General features: G+C 35.8%; 1 protein-coding gene across 2 annotated transcripts in view; it reads left to right on the top strand.

Moving 5' to 3' along the window:
* LOC129279006 (filamin-A-like) overlaps positions 1-19227 on the top strand; it is a 44537-nt gene extending 25310 nt beyond the window's left edge. The window contains exons 6-17 of one of the 2 annotated variants that reach the window (XM_064111006.1): positions 1164-1334; positions 1845-1991; positions 2490-2615; positions 3999-4148; positions 5152-5256; positions 6551-6736; positions 7532-7636; positions 8151-8327; positions 10001-10015; positions 13839-13988; positions 15051-15218; positions 16152-19045. In XM_064111006.1, the coding sequence (XP_063967076.1) occupies positions 1164-1334; positions 1845-1991; positions 2490-2615; positions 3999-4148; positions 5152-5256; positions 6551-6736; positions 7532-7636; positions 8151-8327; positions 10001-10015; positions 13839-13988; positions 15051-15218; positions 16152-16402 (1751 nt within the window). In that variant the 3' untranslated portion in view covers positions 16403-19045. Of the gene's footprint in view, positions 1-1163; positions 1335-1844; positions 1992-2489; positions 2616-3998; positions 4149-5151; positions 5257-6550; positions 6737-7531; positions 7637-8150; positions 8328-10000; positions 10016-13838; positions 13989-15050; positions 15219-16151 lie in introns of both variants that reach the window. The other variant, XM_064111007.1, reaches the window with a different exon arrangement.
* The last annotated feature ends 402 nt before the right edge of the window (positions 19228-19629 follow it).

Below are 19629 nucleotides of genomic sequence, written 5' to 3'. Positions count from 1 at the left end.
CCTAGAATTATGATAGCGAGTGACAACCTATTTTCTACAGGAAATAGGAGACTGTACTCGCACAACAAGTTGACACCATTGCCATATTTCTAAGACACAGATTTTACTGAGTTGCTCTGATTTAATTTCAAAATGCATCGTTTTACCCATCAGTAATAAAACCATATTTGACACTTTAAAAGAGTTTTCAAGAATTTTAAGAAGTTTGAAACTAAATGAAATACGAACAGTTGGCATTTACATGTAGGCCAACCTTTCACAAATGATTTGAATGATAATAGTCTGTTCAAGCACATCACACAGCATATTTGAAACTTTCAAATAGTTGGACTAAATCTTCAAATGATAACAATAATATCTTCAAGCAAATCATATTTAATACTTCCAAATTGTTTTTATGAATTTCATTACCCAAGTGAATATGGTTTTTCCAAAACCGTGTACAAAAAAACGTAAAAATGACCATCTGATTATGATTTTTTGCATGGTCACCCCCCCCCACTTTCAAAACCGTTCCACGGCCCCTGTATGGTATGTTGGCATGGGCAAGTGCTGAGGAGGGATGACGAGCATGTGTTAAAAGAAGGGCTTTTGTGTTCTTAGAGATGGGTGGTTTGAGGAGAATGGGATGGCCAAAGAAGACATGAAAGATGCAAGTGGAGAAGAGTAGGAGGGTTGGGTTGAGGATGTAGGATGCTCTGAATCGGAAAAAGTGGAGGGAAGGGGTTAGGGCAATTGTTGTGAGTGTGAGGTGAATCTGGCCACCCCATTCATTGGGACAAAACTGGATTTAAAACTCTGGATTTACTACTACTACTACTACTATTACTACTACTACTACTTCTTCCACTACTACTTCTTCCACTACTACTACTACTACTACTACTACTACTACTACTACTACTACTAATACTACTACTACTACTACTACTACTATTACTACTACTACTACTACTACTACTACTAATATTACTACTTCTACTACTACTAGTACTACTACTACTACTTCTTCCACTACTACCACTACTACTATTACAACTACTACTACTACTACTACTACTACTACTACTACTACTACTACTACTACTACTACTTCTTTCACTACTACTACTACTACTACTACTACAAGCTTTCTAATAGTCTATCTACTTTACCACACATAGTTGATACACAGGAGGCGGGGCAAGGCGATATCAGCGTTGACATCACCAACGGCCACACCCGACTACCAGTCCGCATTACAAGGGAAGGGCGTGTCTTTACCGTGCATACCAGGGCCAAGGATGTAGGCTCATACGTGGTTGATATCAAGTGGAATGGCCAGTCAATAACAGGTAATATAATGACTATTTCTATATTTGTAACAATTAGTTGTTTTAGTAACATAGTAACAGTTATTTCTATTTCATTTTTGTTAAATTAATCATTGTTTTAATAATTCAATTTAACCATTTTCTCTTAATTTCCACTATTTCTTTATAACATTTTCATTGAATAATTTTATTCAATTTTTTAAATTATTAATTCTTGTAACAATTGTTCATTTATGATCTTTGTTAATTAAATATTTTATTCGTGAGCTTTTGGCTATGCTTTTGTTTTGTGGATAGAAAGAGCAAAATGTGACATGTTTTGACATAATCATATAGCAGATTTTCTTTTAAATTAAAAGCATATTGCATTGAATTGAATTTATTACCAAATCTAAGTGATATATAGTAATTTCTTATCATTCTAACATAATTCATAGTATTAGACAATTGCACCTAACAAAATAGCAACATGTTTATCAATGTAAACCCTCACACCCCTCATCAATGAATGGTTGATTCCATCAAACACAGATGACCCAATGAGGATATCAGTGAGGGATCCTTCCAAGTGCAGAGCGATGGGGGAAGGCCTGTCTAGAGCGAGGGAGGATACACCGGCAATATTCACTGTGGATCCCATCGCAGCAGGGCCAGGAGAGCTGAGAGTACAGGTTGAAGGTAAGCTCGAAAATTGTTTATTTGTACCTCATTTGAAAATGTTAGAAATAATGGTTGATTAAAGGGACAAGAAATACTCTTCTGTCACCCTCCTTTTTCTCCTTGGTACTTTTCTTCTTAGAGTTCCTCCATCTTCTACTTCTCCATCTCTATTAGCTTCTCCTGCTGCCTCATCTTCTGTTTCTGTATTTTCCTTCTCCTTTGTCTCTTATTTTTTCTTCTTCCTCCTTCCCTTTTCTCTAGTTCCTCTTCTTCATCTTGTCTATTTCCATTATTCTCCTTCTTCTCCAACTTGTTAATTTTTCTCTTTTTTGTTTGTTTCCTCTTACTCCTTCTCTTCTTTTTTTTCTTCTCTCTATATTCAGAATTTTTATTTCATTTTTGTAATCATTCGTAAACCTCTGTTACAGGGACTAGGTGAGATTAAGCGCAGTTGTGATAATGAATCTTTTGCTTTACATTAAGGAATATGAATATCTCTTTTTAATCTGTTTCTAGGACCAAATTCTATGGCTAAAGTAAGCGTTGATGAGAACAGGGACGGTACCTACACAGTGACTTACATACCAGTGGAAGTGGGCCTATTTACACTCAAGATTTTCTGGTCAGACAAACAAATACCAGGTAATAACTTCATTCACATAAAATCATTGAATTTCTCTTTCAGTTTTGAAAATAAAGCATTGAAAAATGCATCTACATTGCTATCGACACCTGACAATACTGAATGAAATGATGCTATATACACATTGTGTAAAAACTTGTCAGTGCTATACACATGTCAGTGCTATACACATGTATAAATTTTTGGTGTTATACAATTACAAATGTGTAAAAACTTGTTGGTGATATTAACATAGTGTAAAAACGTTTCAATGCTACAGTATATACATTGTGTAAAAACTTTTCAGTGCTAATATGGTATAAAAACTTGTCAGTGCTTTACACATGTATAAATTTTTGGTGCTATATACAATTATAAATGGTGTAAAAACTTGTTGGTGATATAAACATAGTGTAAAAACGTTGCAATGCTACAGTATATACATGGTGTAAAAACTTTCAGTGCTAATATGGTGTAAAAACTTGTCAGTGCTATACACATGTATAAATTTTTGGTGCTATATACAATTATAAATGGTGTAAGAACATGTTGGTGATATAAAAATAGTGTAAAAAAATTGCAATGCTATAGTATATACATGGTGTAAAAACTTTCATTGCTAATATGGTGTAAAAACTTGTCAGTGCTATACACATGTATACAATTTTGGTGCTATATACAATTATAAATGGTGTAAAAAGTTGTTGGTGATATTAACATAGTGTAAAAACATATCAATGCTACAGTATATACATTGTGTAAAAACTTTTCAGTGCTAATATGGTGTAAAAACTTGTCAGTGCTATACACATGTATACATTTTTGGTGCTATATACAATTATAAATGGTGTAAAAAGTTGTTGGTGATATAAACATAGTGTAAAAACATTGCAATGCTATAGTATATACATGGTGTAAAAACTTTTTAGTGCTAATATGGTATAAAAACTTGTCAGTACCATACACATGCATAAATTTTTGGCGCTATATACAATTATAAATGGTGTAAAAAATTGTTGGTGATATAAACATAGTGTAAAAACATTGCAATGCCATATTACATATATACATGGGGTAAAAACTTTTTAGTGCTAATATGGTGTAAATAATTATCCTTCCTCTACCTCTAGTCTGCAAGAATTTTAGAATCAGACCACATAAAAGTGACAAACTCAATGTAATACTCAGTCAACAAAAAAAAGTGGAAAGTGGACTCCACATTGAATAAAAATTAACCAATTACAATAAGTGTGGTTCGGTATCTCTTATCTTAGTGAATAAGTGTTTGGTGCTACAAAAATCGCAGCTCTTCACTATTTTCCGATCTTATCTTGGTCTACTATTGATTTTGTTGTCATAAGATATCACTTATGATTTGCAATGTTTTTGGCTTCAATTTACAGGAAGTCCATATCACATCAAAGTGACCGATCCTAGGAAGGTGAGAGTGGTCAAGAGCAGTATCAAGAATGACCAGACGGTCAACGGAATGCACAAGATGACCAGAAACAAAGAATTCAAGATCGTCTTCGATACAAGTGAAGCTGGACCTGGTAAGTTCATCGTCAGACACAACCATAAGCAACTACAGGATATTAAATTCTTATCTGGGGGTCGTTTCATAATTAAGCAATTTGTAAGTGACTGGTGACCCTTTCTTGTGCTAAATGATATCAGTATGTAGTTGACTGGCACCTAAGAACATGTTCCAGTCGTGCGTAAAGTCATGGATAGCTTTATGAGCAGTTTTATGAAGCACTCTTGTAAGACAGCAAATTTTGGTTGATTGGAATAAAGAATTCAACAATAAAGTTTGAGAATCAATCCATGAATCAATGGCTATAAGATTGGTTGCTTCCATAAGTTCCATGTATACCTCACTCATATCCGAAAGAGATACGCTCTACTTTCTAACCTCCACTTTTTCGCCTCTCCATTTCACTTCTACCTCTATCCTTAGTCTTTTCCAGGACTTTACACAGTACCATAAACCATTTGCGCCATTACCTCATGGTTATTGTGATGATGATTGTGGTGGCAATGATGATGATGATGATGATATAAATGTGATGATGATGAAATTGATGATTATGATAGTAACAATGATGATTATTTTGAAAGGTGACAATGATAATGACAATATAATAACAATAATAATGGTATGTTTACCCAGGGTAGCCACTTAAGTTCCGAAAAATGGTCTCCTAGAGGGCCCTGCTATTGTTATTACCCCTGATTTAGCTCGGCTACCTAGGCGCTCAAGCATTCAAGGCATTTCTTCCTACCGGATACCCATTCACTTCATCCGGGTGGAGGGCAGCACAATGTGGGGAAATTTCTTGCTGAAGGAAAACACGCCATGTCTAGGGATCAAATCTGTACAATCCTATCACAGGTGCACATGAATTGAATGTGACATTGTCAGGGTTTCCTTTAAAAGGATCACCACTCGAGCTAGGAATCGAACCCACCTCCCTCAGATTGAAGGACGAGAGTCGTAACAACTAGACCACAATGCCCCAACATTAACAATGATTGTGACAATTTTTATTTCAGGTATGATGCAAGCAGACCTGGACACACCTACCAGTAGGGTCCCTCTTAATATCGAACCAGAGATGCAAGGCAGACAGAGTGTAGCATTCATACCAGATGAACAAGGTATGTATGGCAGTGGATCGTATCACAGAACACTTCATGAATTCAATCATATTAAAAAAAAAAATTCTCGTAGAATTCACCAAACTTTCATCATAAATACACAAATACCTTCAAAATAAACATGTAAAAATTTTGCCAAAATCGTTTTCCTTTTTACGATATCAGCTTCCAGTTGGACCCCTCTTCGCATGTGAAATATTTTGGTCTCTTGAAAATTATATTGTATTACCGAATGTGTGTTTTCTGTGGGAAAAGTTAAGAAAACAAAATCACTGATGAGCTATTTTTGATATTTTATTATTTTGGGAACCTAAAGAATTTAAATATGTGTCTTACCATTTTTGATGAGCTATTTTTGATATTTTATTATTTTGGGAACCTAAAGAATTTAAATGTAATACCATTTTTCATTATCTTTCGATTTAAGTTCCCTTTGGAAGGATGTTGCAAAGTTTGGAGTGTATGAAATTATTTTCCGGCGCGTATGATGTGTGTGTTCTGTAATTCAAGGCCGGTCGGTAATACAATTACTCACTTTACAGTAATGGTACAAGGAAAATATTGTATTTTATTTTAAATAGCAAAGTACTAGGATGACTTCTACTATACTGCTATTACACAAAGGGCTGGCGTAAAGAGGGGGGGGGGGTAGAGGTGCTTCAGCCCCCTAATTATTTCCAAAAGAAATGCTAAAATGACCATCCGATTGTGATTTTTTGCATGGCCAGCCCCCCCCCTCACTTTCAAAAGTATTCTTTGGCCCCTGATTATTACTACTTCTATTAGAATGATACTATGATTCCTATTACACTGCTACTTCTACTGTGACAAGTAATACTACTACTACAAATTTTGTAGTCGTATTGCCAATTTGCAGCAAAAAAAGTTGCAGCTTCTTCTTCAAGTAAGTGTATAGAGTCATAAAACATAACAGATCTCAATGAGCTGTTTGAAAATATACTGTATCCATTGAATGACATGGAATAAGTTCAAAATTAAAATGCAGTCCCATGGACCAAAATATTTGCTTATATCATCAACAGGAAACAATTTAGCAATCAGAGTTGGAATAAGTCATTTTAAATGCAGTCAAGTTGACCGAGATATTTGCTTATATCATCATCAGAAAACAATTTAGTGATCATTGTTGGAATAAGTTAGAGTTGAAATGCAGTCATGTAGAGTAAAATGTTTGTTTATTTCATAATCAGAGAAACTTCCTGGTTAATAGAAAATGAAAAATCAAATTGTCACATGATTTAAATCTAGAAGAATGTGTACCATCCTATTACAGGAGCGCACGAGTTGAAAGTGACATGGTCAGGGGTCCCGATAAAAGGGTCACCACTCAAGCTCTACTCCAAGACAGAAGAGATTCCAATAGATCATACCAAAGTACAGGTGAGAGGAGACGGAATGGAGGTCGGCAAGGTCTTCAAGAAGACGGAGTTCATCATTGATGGATCAAATGCAGGGCCAGGTAAGCAAGAAAAGAAGACGTAGAAGGAGAAAGAAAGAGAGATTGACTGACAGAGAGAGAGAGATACAGAAGAAAAAGAGAGAGCATGACGGGGAAATGGAGAGAGAATAAATTTTACACAAAGGTACAGGCGAGTGGAGATGTGATGGAGGTCAGTAAGGTCTTCAAGAAGACCGAGTTCATCATCGATGGATCAAATGCAGGACCAGGTTCGGAGAAATATGTGTGAGCAGCCTCCCCAAAAAACACAATAAGGTGCCCCCAAAACAGTCTGAGATGTTCATTGAGCATGGAAAAGCACGTCCTGAGCTTTGAAATGATATACGAGTTGTCAAAATTGATCAACAATAACTCTCACAAGTACTTGATTGAATGCAGAGGATATTCAGCAAGAGCTTCTAAAATAAGGAGGTTTCAAGTTCAGGGTTCACTCACATATCAGATACATGTATGCACACTGTGCAATTTTAATAAAACTTCCAAGCAGTCATAAAAAACTTTGGATTAATGAAGATGATTTCCATTCAACTGTAATTTGACTTTCTAACAACGACAGATTAAGCTTGATTTCAGGACTTGCACTTGATTGGTGGTAGAACCTTTCTTTCTTCAGCACCCCATTAGTGGAATAAAAAATCTATTTATTTTATGTAAAACTCTCCAGAAGACTAAGATTTAATTAGATCTCATCATCAAAATGCATGGATATTTCACTCACAAAGTCATTACGCTTGATGCTTTCTTCTAACTGTATTTTCCGACATCTAAGTCCGTACTGCACTTTTCATGCTACAGGTGTGCCAAGTGTAAGAATGAGTGGTCTGGATGAAGATATCAATGTCACACTCACGCATCTTGACAACCACAGATACCGAGCAACCTACACTCCAGAAAAACCTGGTAAGTTTGATACATAGTCTTTTAGGCTGTAAGAAAGAACAACCTGAGCTCCAGATTTAATCTAATCTAATCTATGAAGTATTTGGTATAGCGCTTTTAGGTCATGTTTAAATGTGCCAGCGGAAGTGCATTCTTGGATACCAGGGGGAAGATCGTTCTAGAGAATAGGGCCAGCGTGAGCAAAAGCCTGCACCCCCATGACTTACAAAATTAAGGGACCTTCAAGAGCTTTTTGAACTGGTCCACAAGTGCAGCAGTCTTTCTGAAAGGAAAAGATCAAATATACCTTGCAAGGGAAAGAAGGCATACCCCAAAAACTTCTATCATTTCAAATACATGTATAAGAAATAGGGTTGAATATGCCTTATATCCCTATTTTCTGTTATCAATGATAACGAGATTAAAAGACTATTCCATAATCAATAACTAATCATCTCCATATATCCTCCAAAGACTATTCCATTATCAACATTTCATTGTTGACTATCAATAATGAACTCTTTCTGTTAATTAGGTACCTATCTGCTTCACACTGCCTGGTCGGACAGGCAAGTCAACGGGTCACCTTTCAAGGTCAACATCGCAGGAGAATCTCATGCCAACCGTGTGAAGGCTTCTGGAGCAGCACTGGGAATGCTGGTTGCAAATAACACCTCAAGACTTGTCATTGACGGCCGTGACGCAGGAGCTGGTAAGATGGCATAAAAATAATTTACTGTAGGACCACTAGCGTACCTACGCTATACAAAATACATATCACTGCCCCCCCTGACGAGCTTGAAAGACCTTTTATGCCCCCCCCCCTGACGAGCTTGAAGACCTTCATTGCCCCCCTGACGAGCTTGAAGACCTTTATTGCCCCCCTGACGAGCTTGAAGACCTTTTTTTTTTTTTTTTTTTTTTTTTTGCTTGTCAATTTTTTTGGTGGCCGATTTTGCCCCCCCTGTGGAAAATCCTAGGTACGCCACTGTGTAGGACTGTAGGAAGAAGACATTCACAGGCCTGCATTCTAAAGTCTGTTCTAACTCTGTGCTAAAATTATGGGAAGATCAAACTGTCAAAAGTTTGTTTCTTACGTTTACTTTGCTCTTTTCTCATGCATTAATGGTGGAGAAAAAAATTCATTTCCTGACAGTTATGGATGAATAGAGTGTTAAATGGGCTGATGAAATGAACTTGTCCTGTCGTAGATTTCTGTCGCAGATGGCTATCCATAGATATGCCATAACCTTAGACCAGAGTCTTAATCAACCCAAGTTAAGAATACAGCCATTATGCTGAAATGCTCACTACAAATTTGAGAGTGTGAATACAGTCTCAAATTGTGGGCATCTCAATAGTGTGAGTGTTCAGTGGACTATGTTCACAGCTGTGATTCACACTGTTCAAACACCTTAGTTTAACACTATCAACATAATTCTGTACCTTGGGCACCTATAGACTGTTAGTGTTCACAGTGTGTTCACATTGATCTATGTCAAGATTTTGATTCACATAAATAATATGAAGGTAATTTCACATTGCAGGCACCTATAGTCTGAGTGTTCACAGTGTATCCACAGTGAACTATGTCAAGATTTAATTCATACTGGTAAATTGCTCGAATTTAACAGTGAAGGTAATTCACAGTGTGGACACTCGAAAGTGTAAGTGATCACACAGTGGACTTACGTGAATATTTGATTCACACTGGTAAAATGCTCAGATTTAACAGTGGATATAATTTCACAATGTTGGCACCTGTACAGTGTGATTGTTCACACGGCAGACTATGTGAGGATTTGATTCACACTGGTAAAATGCTCAAATTTTATAGTGTGAAGATTATTTTACACTGGGTACTTCTACAGTGTGAGAGTTCACACAGTGGACTTATGTGAAGATTTGTTTCACACTGGAAAAATTAACAGTGTGGACTGACATGATTTCACACTAGATACTTCTACAGTGTGGGTGCTCAAATGGTGGTCTATGCAAAGACGTGATTCATAATGTGAAAATGCTCAAATTAAACTGTGTGAAGATAATTCCACACTGCGTTCCACACTCAAAACACTGTGTCTACATTGCCAATACAGTGGGACACAAAGTTGACCAGATCCATTTTTTTTGGGGGGGGGGTGAGGGATTTACATTGTAATCATGAGAAGATCATTGGTCAAGTTTTTTAATCACATGATAATATATAGCTAAAATTGCTTAAGTCTACCTTCGGAAAGTCAAATATTTGCCCAATTCAGATTTCTTGGTACCAAAAAGATTGGCCATAATGCTCAGAGCTTTTGTAAGTCATTCATTACAAAATGATTGTCTTAATATCTTTTAAAACTTACTGTTGAAATCATCTACTATTTTATTTTACAGGAGACTGGTCACAAGGTATTTCAACCTCTATACATACCTTGTCTGTCTATTCAGATTGTTTATATATATATTTTCCTCAAATGATCCTTACATATTTTAAGGTGGTGGTGTTTATTTCTCTTGATAAATTTTGCACTTTTCTTTTCAAATACATACTTAAGCATATGGGTGAAATAATTTGAAATGTATTTTATTTGATAACATTCAAAGAAATATGTACCTTACTCATATTGAATTGAGAAAAATTGCAAAAAAAAAACACCAACAAAAAACCCTATGCTAAGTGAATCTTTACAGCCATTTTCATTTCATTGTATTTATGGCATTAAATGGAGGATAAATTGACTTTTCAATGAAATTTTAGTCTCAACTGTCAGATTCTCCCATACCACTAAATAAATAGAGGACCAGGGGTGATAAAGGATAAGAAATAAGTAAATTTAAATCATATACTAGAAATTGTTTAAATTTAAAATTTGTGAGGATGATAACTGCTCAATGTGGTGTTCCACAAGGATCTATTTGTGGTTCAAAGTATTGGCTTAATGATTAACCATATCAAGACTTTATAATTACATGTAGATTTTACTTGAACAAAGCAAAACTATGAAATTAAAGTGTTCCCTCAAATGTGTTGGAGAACAATCTACATCTAGCTATGAGGATTAACTATTTATCATAATCATATTATCTGTCTGATCATTTATTTTTTTGGGGTACTATTCTGTATGGATTTATTAGTTTCTGAATGTATTGGCATATTAATTGACCTTTACGGGACTTTTTAAGCACTCTTTACTATTCTAATCTACAACACAATAAATGCTTCATGACACTTTGGAATTGGGTTCCGTGAAATGGTTTGGGCATCAAGAAATTATATGCTTCAAATTCAATGTGGTGTTCTTCAAGGATCTATTCTTGGCCCTTTACTACTTAACTTTATATGAAATCTATCTACAAATCGTTGGTATCCTATGTGTTGATGATACTAACCATATTGCCACATGTAAAAAATAAATTACATGTTGATTGTTTCAAAGCATACATGTAAATCGTAAATGTCTAGAAAAATGTTATAATGGTTCTTTGCATTTAACCTGTGTAAAATACAAACAAATATAAATGAAGCATTCTCAAGCAAATCATTGCCAACCACGATAAAGCTGCACATGGCAGAATGCTGTTATACTGTTATAAAGATAAATAATAAATGTTAAATGATAAATCCATAATTTATTGTTCGAAATAGACATGAAATGAAATACTCCGAAAATTTGCTTTGCCCAGTTGATCGTGGGCCCGGCAGCCGCTGTGCAGCGCCAGATCGACGAGGCTCTATCCCTTTAATCGTTGAACGCCAAACAGGGTAGCAGCAACTCCCATCTTTTAACGTCTTTTGGTCTGACGCGGCCGGGGTTTGAACTCCCGACCTCCCGGTTGTGAGACGGACGCTCTACCAACTGAGCCAACACACCGGTTCTAAAGCCCATTCTACTAATATTGAAGAGTCCTAAGTTTTGTACTAAACTAAAACTTTTGTTTTTTGCTCAAACCATTTTAAAAAACCATTCAACCATATCTTGCCAGATTGGATATTGTAGTTCACAATTTACGAGTTAATTAGGCCAACAAATATTGTATTAAAGGAGAATGAAACCCTTGAAACCAGCTGAATCCATATCAAAGAGAAAAATCAAAGAAACATATTGTTGAAAGTTTGAGGAAGATTGAATGAATAATAAGAAAGTTATGAGCATTTGAATATTGAGATCACTAATGCCATGTAGATCCTCCTATTGGCAATGCGACCAAGATCTGTGATGTCCCACACGTACAACTCCCTCATTACTTTAGTACTTATTTCACTTATATTCTCACTTTTATAGAATCTATCACAAGGTGAGGTGTTCTCTTTATGAGAGGACAAGTACAGAGGTTTCACAACATTATATCATTGATGAATCGTTTGTCATATGATTAGAATGAGCAAAAAGAGATGTTTTGGGGTATATTTTCAGTGTCCAAAAGGGGAGAGTTGTTCATCTGTGACATCATAGATCTTCGCTGATGTGGTTTACGGTACACCATGTGAAGTGTTGTAGAAACAGTGGATAGGAGAAGAGAAGAAATGGATAGGCGAGAAAGTGGAGATTTGAGAGTAGAGTATTCTTTCTTGAAAGTAGTCCTGAAAAGGACTGTAAACCAGGAAAGATTGATGAGTTGAGAACAGCTTGAGTAGTAGAGCTAGTGAGGAGATGCTGGCTTGAGTCGGCGAGTAGAGATGATGAGTAGTAGAGAGACTCGACGTTTCGGGCAGGTTGACTGTCCGTCACATCAGCGATTGTACATACCACCATGCAAACCTTCAAACAACATCATAGATCTTGGTCGCATTGCCAATGGGAGGATCTCCATAGCATTAGTGATCTCGACATTCAAATGCTCATAACTCTTCTATTGCTAGTCCTATTTTACTCAAACTTTTGTTAATCTTATTCTTTAATTTTTCTGCTTTCACAAAAGCTAACTTGCTCAAAGAGTTTAATTCTCCTTTAACAACAAGAGTAACAGGTCATTATAAAATAGGGTATTGGCTTTTTTTTACCCCCCATGCTAAAAAGAGCCCTGGAAAACAAGACGAGAGCCCCAGAAAATTCCCTTTAACTGCAATGTTAAAGCTTTCACTGTTGCAGATTATGCAGAAGGATGTAAAAAGTAACTCCCCCCCAAATAAAATTACCTGGTACAAAACTGGTCCCTGGTCTCTTCCACAGATAAAGCATCAGTTGAGAGCCAGAAGGGCATTATTGCAGCTGAAAGATGTTCTGTTGAGAACAAGAAAGGCAACTTTGTACAATTGCTGTACAAAGTCAATAGTAATAGCGCCCTTCTTGTACTCAACGGAACATCATTGATCTGCAGTAGCACCCGTCTCAGACTGGTTATCAGCGAGTGATATTATAAATAATAACTAGAAATTTGACATGTCCAAAGGACACAGATGCCCCCGCTTAACATGATCAGAAATTCATTCAATATGATTGAACTTAATATCATGCAGAAACCAATATGCATATAATGAACAAATTTAGACCTTTGAACCAACTCACATATATAATGAGCTGTGACCTTTGGACTCTGAATTCGAACTTAGCCTGTATTTTGGTGTCATCTACCTACACACCCAATTTTTTCAAATCTGTTGAATATTTCATAAGTTATCATGCGGAAACCAACTCACATATTTGATGAGTTGTGACCTTTGACCTGCAGACTCTGAATTCGAACTTAGCCTGTATTTTGGTGTCATCTACCTACAGACCAAATTTTTTTAAAAATCCATTACATAATTTTTGAGTTATTGCGGACAGACAGGAGCAACGCTTAATGCCCCCTCCAGACTTTGTCTGCGGGGGCATAAAAATATAATTTTTAATAGACGCATAACAACTACAAGTCTCTATGCGTGAGGAAATTGGGAAATGTGGTTAGAAATGTAGATTAAAAATTAAACATTAAATATACATTATGAAACATCAAAGAATATTAAACATAGATTGAACCTTACTTGAACATTCTGAAAGAGGTGGGTTTTTAAGCATACTTTAAATTGCTCAAGTTGGGTAATATTTCATAAAGTCAGTGGGAGAGAATTCCATTGTGCTGCTGCAGTTTTCTAGAATCGATCCCCATATGATTTGTTCTTGAAAGTAAAATTTCAGAGAGAAGACTTTGTGAACCAGAATGGAGATTACGCTTGGGTTTATGAGTTATAGATATCATTTATTCGTGAATGTAAGTAAACTCATGGGAAGGTATGCTTGAATCCAAACAGGTGATTTGACAGCTCGGTGCATGGGTCCTAGTCAGATGGCAGAGGTACACATTGGTGATAACCAGGACAACACATTCTCACTCCTCATCACTCCAAAGGAACAAGGAAAACACATCTTAGAGGTCAAATATGGTTCAGATCATATCCAAGGTAGGTTGACAAATTGTGACCAGCTAGCCAAAACCAGCAAACACTCGCCCAAAATGAATTTTAAGATATACCACAGATAAAGGATATTGAGGAGACGAAAGGTATAACATGGACATGAGGGGCATAACACAGACATTAAGGATAAGGGAGAGAAATGTGGTATAACTATAACATGGATATAAAGGATGAGGGGCATTACACAGACATAAAGGATAAGTGAGAGAAATTTGGTATAACTATAACATGGATATAAAGGATGAGGGGTATTACACAGACATAAAGGATAAGTGAGAAAAATTTGGTATAACAATAACATGGATATAAAGGGTGTACATGTAGGTACCATATTAAGATAGACCCTAAACTCAAAGGAAAAGGGGGAAATAAAATTGGAGGGCATAATTATGCCTTAAGGAATATCATATAATCTTTATCAAATTTCTGTCAAAGCTATCCCAATAGTTCAAAGATCTAATTCAGAGCTGCCAAGTTGTATTTTGCATTTTCAGTATTCTTATCCCCCCAAATCAGTATTTTGACAAAAAAAATCAGTATTTTTACTGTGTGAGATAAATATTTTGTATTTTTCCCCAAAAAAGTGTATGTCATAATAAAAAGCTTGGCACACTCGCCCATCACGGCGCTGAAGCTGCATGCAAGCTAAAATGTGCACTGCTCTTACAGATTAAAAAAAAACCCATTGAAACTTGTGTATATCTCACCCTGGTTTATACAAAATGATTGAAAAAAAAAAAATTACACACAAAAAACCTGAAATTACATTGATCTAATAACCATATTTGTGTACATTTTATGAAATAGAGACATATAGAGATGATTTTTCTCAATAAATTACGATTTTGTAAAAAAAAAAAATACAAAAAAAAATACAAAAAACGTATTTTTTAAAGAAAAAAACGTACTGCCGTATTTTGGTTGCAAAAACGTACTAAATACAGCTAAAACGTACTGGTTGGCAGGTCTGCTAATTGGATTGTATTCCGACTGATGACATTTTTTCCCCCTAGCATCACGAATCAATGAACTTTTGATCATTTTCAGGGAGCCCTTTTGTTCTCAGAGTGGCTGGTGCCCCTGATGCCAGTCAGGTGGTCTGTCATGGGTTTGGACTAGAGCATGGCATCCTGAGCAAGTTCAGAGGGAGGTTTGTTTGCGAGACGAAAGGAGCGGGGGCAGGTCAACTCAAGGTCAGAGTTCACGGCCCCAAAGGTGAGAAATGAAGTACATTGTCAACCCATATCAAACTTAATAGGGGAAGAGATGATGGTGATGATATGATTCCTATTTTAATGGTAAATTATCCAAAGAGAAGGAAGATAGGGGAAAAGAAGACTGCCTCCATACCTATTGAAATTTTAACCCCGAATTCATTTTTTTCCACATCTTGTATAGTTGCATATGTGAATTTAAGTTTTAATAATAATAATAATAATAATCCGCTTTTTTATATAGCGCTTAATCCATCGGAACGACGTGTCTAAGTGCTTAACAGATATATTATTACCCCGGTCGTCGGATTCAATCAGTCATTCCCGCACACAATGTGTGCACATCCTCCACTCCCTGGGGAGTATTTACAGAAATGCATCAATCAGATATGATTACTCATATCCTAGGAAGAACCATTAATGTAACCATCTGAATGACCCAGTCTGCGGGTCAAACCACAAATTCTAAATCCGTTTGATTGTTCAGGTGACATGAGATGTTCCTGCGACAATGCTCCAGTCTCAGAGGGCATACATAGGGTTAGAGTTAGGATTGTAATTATAAGAGTTCTTGTTTCAGAATAATGTAAAGATCAGGATAAGGGTTTATTTAGGTTTGAAGTTAGGTTATATGTGTAGCTTTGACATACAGATTTTCCATCGGAGCAATTGTCATGGAACAGTTAAACTGTTACCTATGGCGTTGTGACGTGCACCTGTAAACCAAGCTACACTGAGTAGCCTTTAATTGATGAAGAGGTTTGTGCCCTGGTCATATTGTATAGTGACCTTTAAGATCAACCCTAGACGTAAATATTCATATTGACAGATATCTGTTATACCTAAATTACACTTACTATGGGCACTACTTTGTCATTGTAAAAGGCAACAGGAAGATCAGAATTCAGTTAACAGCATTATTGTGTTCACACAGGTGCATTCCGCGTTGAAATGAAACGCAACGACACGCGCGATCGTACGATTGATGTCCTCTACAACCCTGTCGAGGTCGGGGATTACACCATCCACGTGAAATGGTCGGACAAGCACGTTCCGGGAAGTCCGTTCCTCATAAAGATTGTTGACAACGAAGAGCAGCTGCGAGAGGTCCAAGAAAAGTTCCCGACATACTCGACCCGAGCACGCTACGGAGGACGTGAAAACGGCTGGGCGGAAGATATTTAAAAAATCCTATTCCTAACAGGGAGCTGTTTCACAAAGGGTTAAAAGTGATTTCAAGTCATGCCTAATGCTTCAGTTACACCAATTCTAAACCGACTGATGGTGTGCCATTGGTAAATTGCATAATGGTTTTCGGTGGTCTGGATCCCGTGTCATAAAGACTTTTTGTTAATAGCCAAAATGCATAATTTCTATAACACGTTTACTATCAGCCATTCAGATTGAAGGACTTCAGTAGCTTTAAACTGAAAGTGTAAATTTGTCATTGGATCAAGTTTTATAAAACGGGCACCTGGAGTGGATTTTGCCTGTAGCTTATGTAGGAACATGCATGCGGTATACTAGTCTGCAAGCACAGACTCAAATTTGACACTTTAACCAAACCATGTCTACAGTGAAGACTAGACAATTCTGAAATCTCAAGTAGAACCAGCCACAGTACATAGTGAATATAGTGAGCACGACTTCAGACTCTGCATTGTGCGCTATGTGAATTGAGAAAACCAAGGGTCTGTGCTCGCAGACTAGTGGTATATAACACTTGCTATCATTAATGAATATGCTGTAGCATGCAACCCCTAAGCATGATGTGACCAAAGTACATTATAGTCATGTAAAGGCCACTGCACACCTTACGACTGTTCGCGATCCGATTTTGGAACAAATCGCATTTTGCTCATTTTCTGAAAACGTGAATGGAACATATCATTTTATTTGAGGTTAAAATTAATTGAAAGAATACTAATATAACCATTTTGAAAGATTGCAAGCCTTTATTTTGGAATAAAGGCCAAATTAATTTCAAATCGTAGCCAATCGTACGACTGCTATGACGTCATTATGACTAGATATTAAATTTGCTTTTATTCTATTAAGGATGATAGCATAGTCACAGATTTGAACATAAGGTAATCGTACGATGATTTCGAACATTACACAGTAAGATATTTCAAGTCTCAATATTAACATCAAATTCTACTACGTTTTATTCCAAAATTGAGTCACAGACCAATCGTCAGGTGTGCGGTGGCCATAATACATATCATAAGCGGTAAGCAACTGGGAAATAAAGCTTGATCATAGGTCACACTAAACTCTTTGTGAATCAACCCAAGATTTGTACTTTTAACAAAAATAATTATATGTATATATTGCTCAGTAATTTGCAATGTGACCAAATGAAAAGAATCTATGTACGTGTACCTCCCCAAATACACATATCCCCTTACTTAAACTTTGTATAATGTTTCCTTTCTTTTGATTTAATTTTGACCTCTAAAATTGACTATAAAGACTTCTATAGTTATCATCCTCTTCAGTGGTATCACTAAACACATCTGGCAATATATACGTTGGTAACACCACATCTGTGAATATCAATTAACACGTCTGTGAATCAGGACATCTGTAGATATCAATTAACACATACACATATGTGGATATCACTTAACACATATGTGGATATCACTTTGCATCTGTAGATATCACTCAACACATATGTGGATATCACTTTACATCTGTAGATATCACTTAACACATATGTGAATATCACTTTATATCTGTAGATATCACGTATCAGTGGATTTTTTTGTTTATACCTGTACTTATTTCCTTTACTTCAAATACTTTGCAAAGTTTATGAAAGATAAAATAAGAACTACAAATAATATTTGGTATGAAGCTGGTGAATTCTGTGAACCTCTATATGTACAGATAAAAAAAGTCATTTTTTAACATTATTTGCTGCTTGTAAAAATGCTTTTATACAATACATTATGAATGTGCAAATAGATTAATGAATTTATGTTTTAGAAATGATATAATCTTGTGTTTATGTTTTAGAAATTATATAATTTTTTGTTTATATTCCACTTGCCATGGTATGAAATACTAATATATTTATGATAGTCTGATAAATTATTATGTACATGCTTGATAGGTAAAAGTCTTGGCTGCCTAAATCCTCTTATACTCCATTATCAGTGATAAAAAAAACAAAAAACAGTATGGTACAGCTCTGAATTTCAGCATCTTCCTTATATTCAATTCTAGTCAATTTCAAAGGGTTTTGCAGTTTAATAGGAAAGATACAATTCCAAAAGTTGCATATGAAGACTAGCAACTGCCACAGCCTTTTGTCCTAAATGTTTGTGAATTGGCACAAGATGATTATCTGGGTGGCATTTTTCAAGCTTAAAAATACTTCTCAACTTCAAATATCAACAGCTATCCTCATAAGGAACTACATGCACATGTTGTTTTGATAATACGGCCTAGACTATCTTTTCAAGATTTATATTTAACATTTTGTATATTATTCAATCATGAAATTTAATAACTGCCATGCATGTGTATATCTATGTAATCACAACTGTATATTTATTTATTCTCATGAATTAAAAGCCACAATATGACTAATTTACACATTATTTTATAGTAGATATATGTATATATGTGGTTCATGTAGAAGCAAATATTAGAAGTGTATTATCTGATCACATTTAAATGCATTGTTAAAGTAAAATTTGTAGTACATGTACAAAGTTGGCGTTTTCCTTGGAATTGGACAAATTCAATCATATACATGTATCGATATGTTGGTGAGTAGGTGTCTTTAGTTATGAATTAAATAAATATTTTATTGATAATTTCATAATTTATTGATAATTTCATAATTTCTTTAATGAAATTAATTTGACACATTGGATTCTGATTATACCGCATTTACTTTTACAGCTCGGGTTCAAATAAGTAGAATAAAACCAGGAGTGTGTAGTAAAACAAGTTTTGTTTCAAGCAGTGTAGGAAATAATCAAGGGCAATTTGGTGGATTCACAAAATGGTGCGCCATGTATCGGTTGCATTGAACAGGCCAAAATTCAAACGTTGGGGTCGAAATCGCATGCAGGCAGCGCACAGTGCTAGTGCTCCAAATATGGAAACCATATGGCAAGAATTCGCCTAAAAACGGTATAAATTTCGCAAAGAAATATGCGGGCAAATTTCTCTCCTACCTCCTGGACCCTAGTAAACAGTATATCCGGCTGAGCCGTGTCGGCCAGCGCTGTATAATCTCATATATCATATATGTAATAATAATAATAATAATAATAGCTGTATTTATAAAGCGCCTTAAGTACTACCAATCGCAACAGATGTCAACTTTTACCCATGATGCATTGCAAATTTTGGCCTGTCCGCTGCAACCGATAGATGGCGCACTGTACTGT

This window comes from Lytechinus pictus, chromosome 16, assembly GCF_037042905.1.
Source record: "Lytechinus pictus isolate F3 Inbred chromosome 16, Lp3.0, whole genome shotgun sequence".
NCBI lineage: Eukaryota > Metazoa > Echinodermata > Echinoidea > Temnopleuroida > Toxopneustidae > Lytechinus > Lytechinus pictus.
The sequence above is the reverse complement of the archived record's forward strand: the minus strand, read 5'-3'. Positions and strand labels throughout refer to the sequence as shown.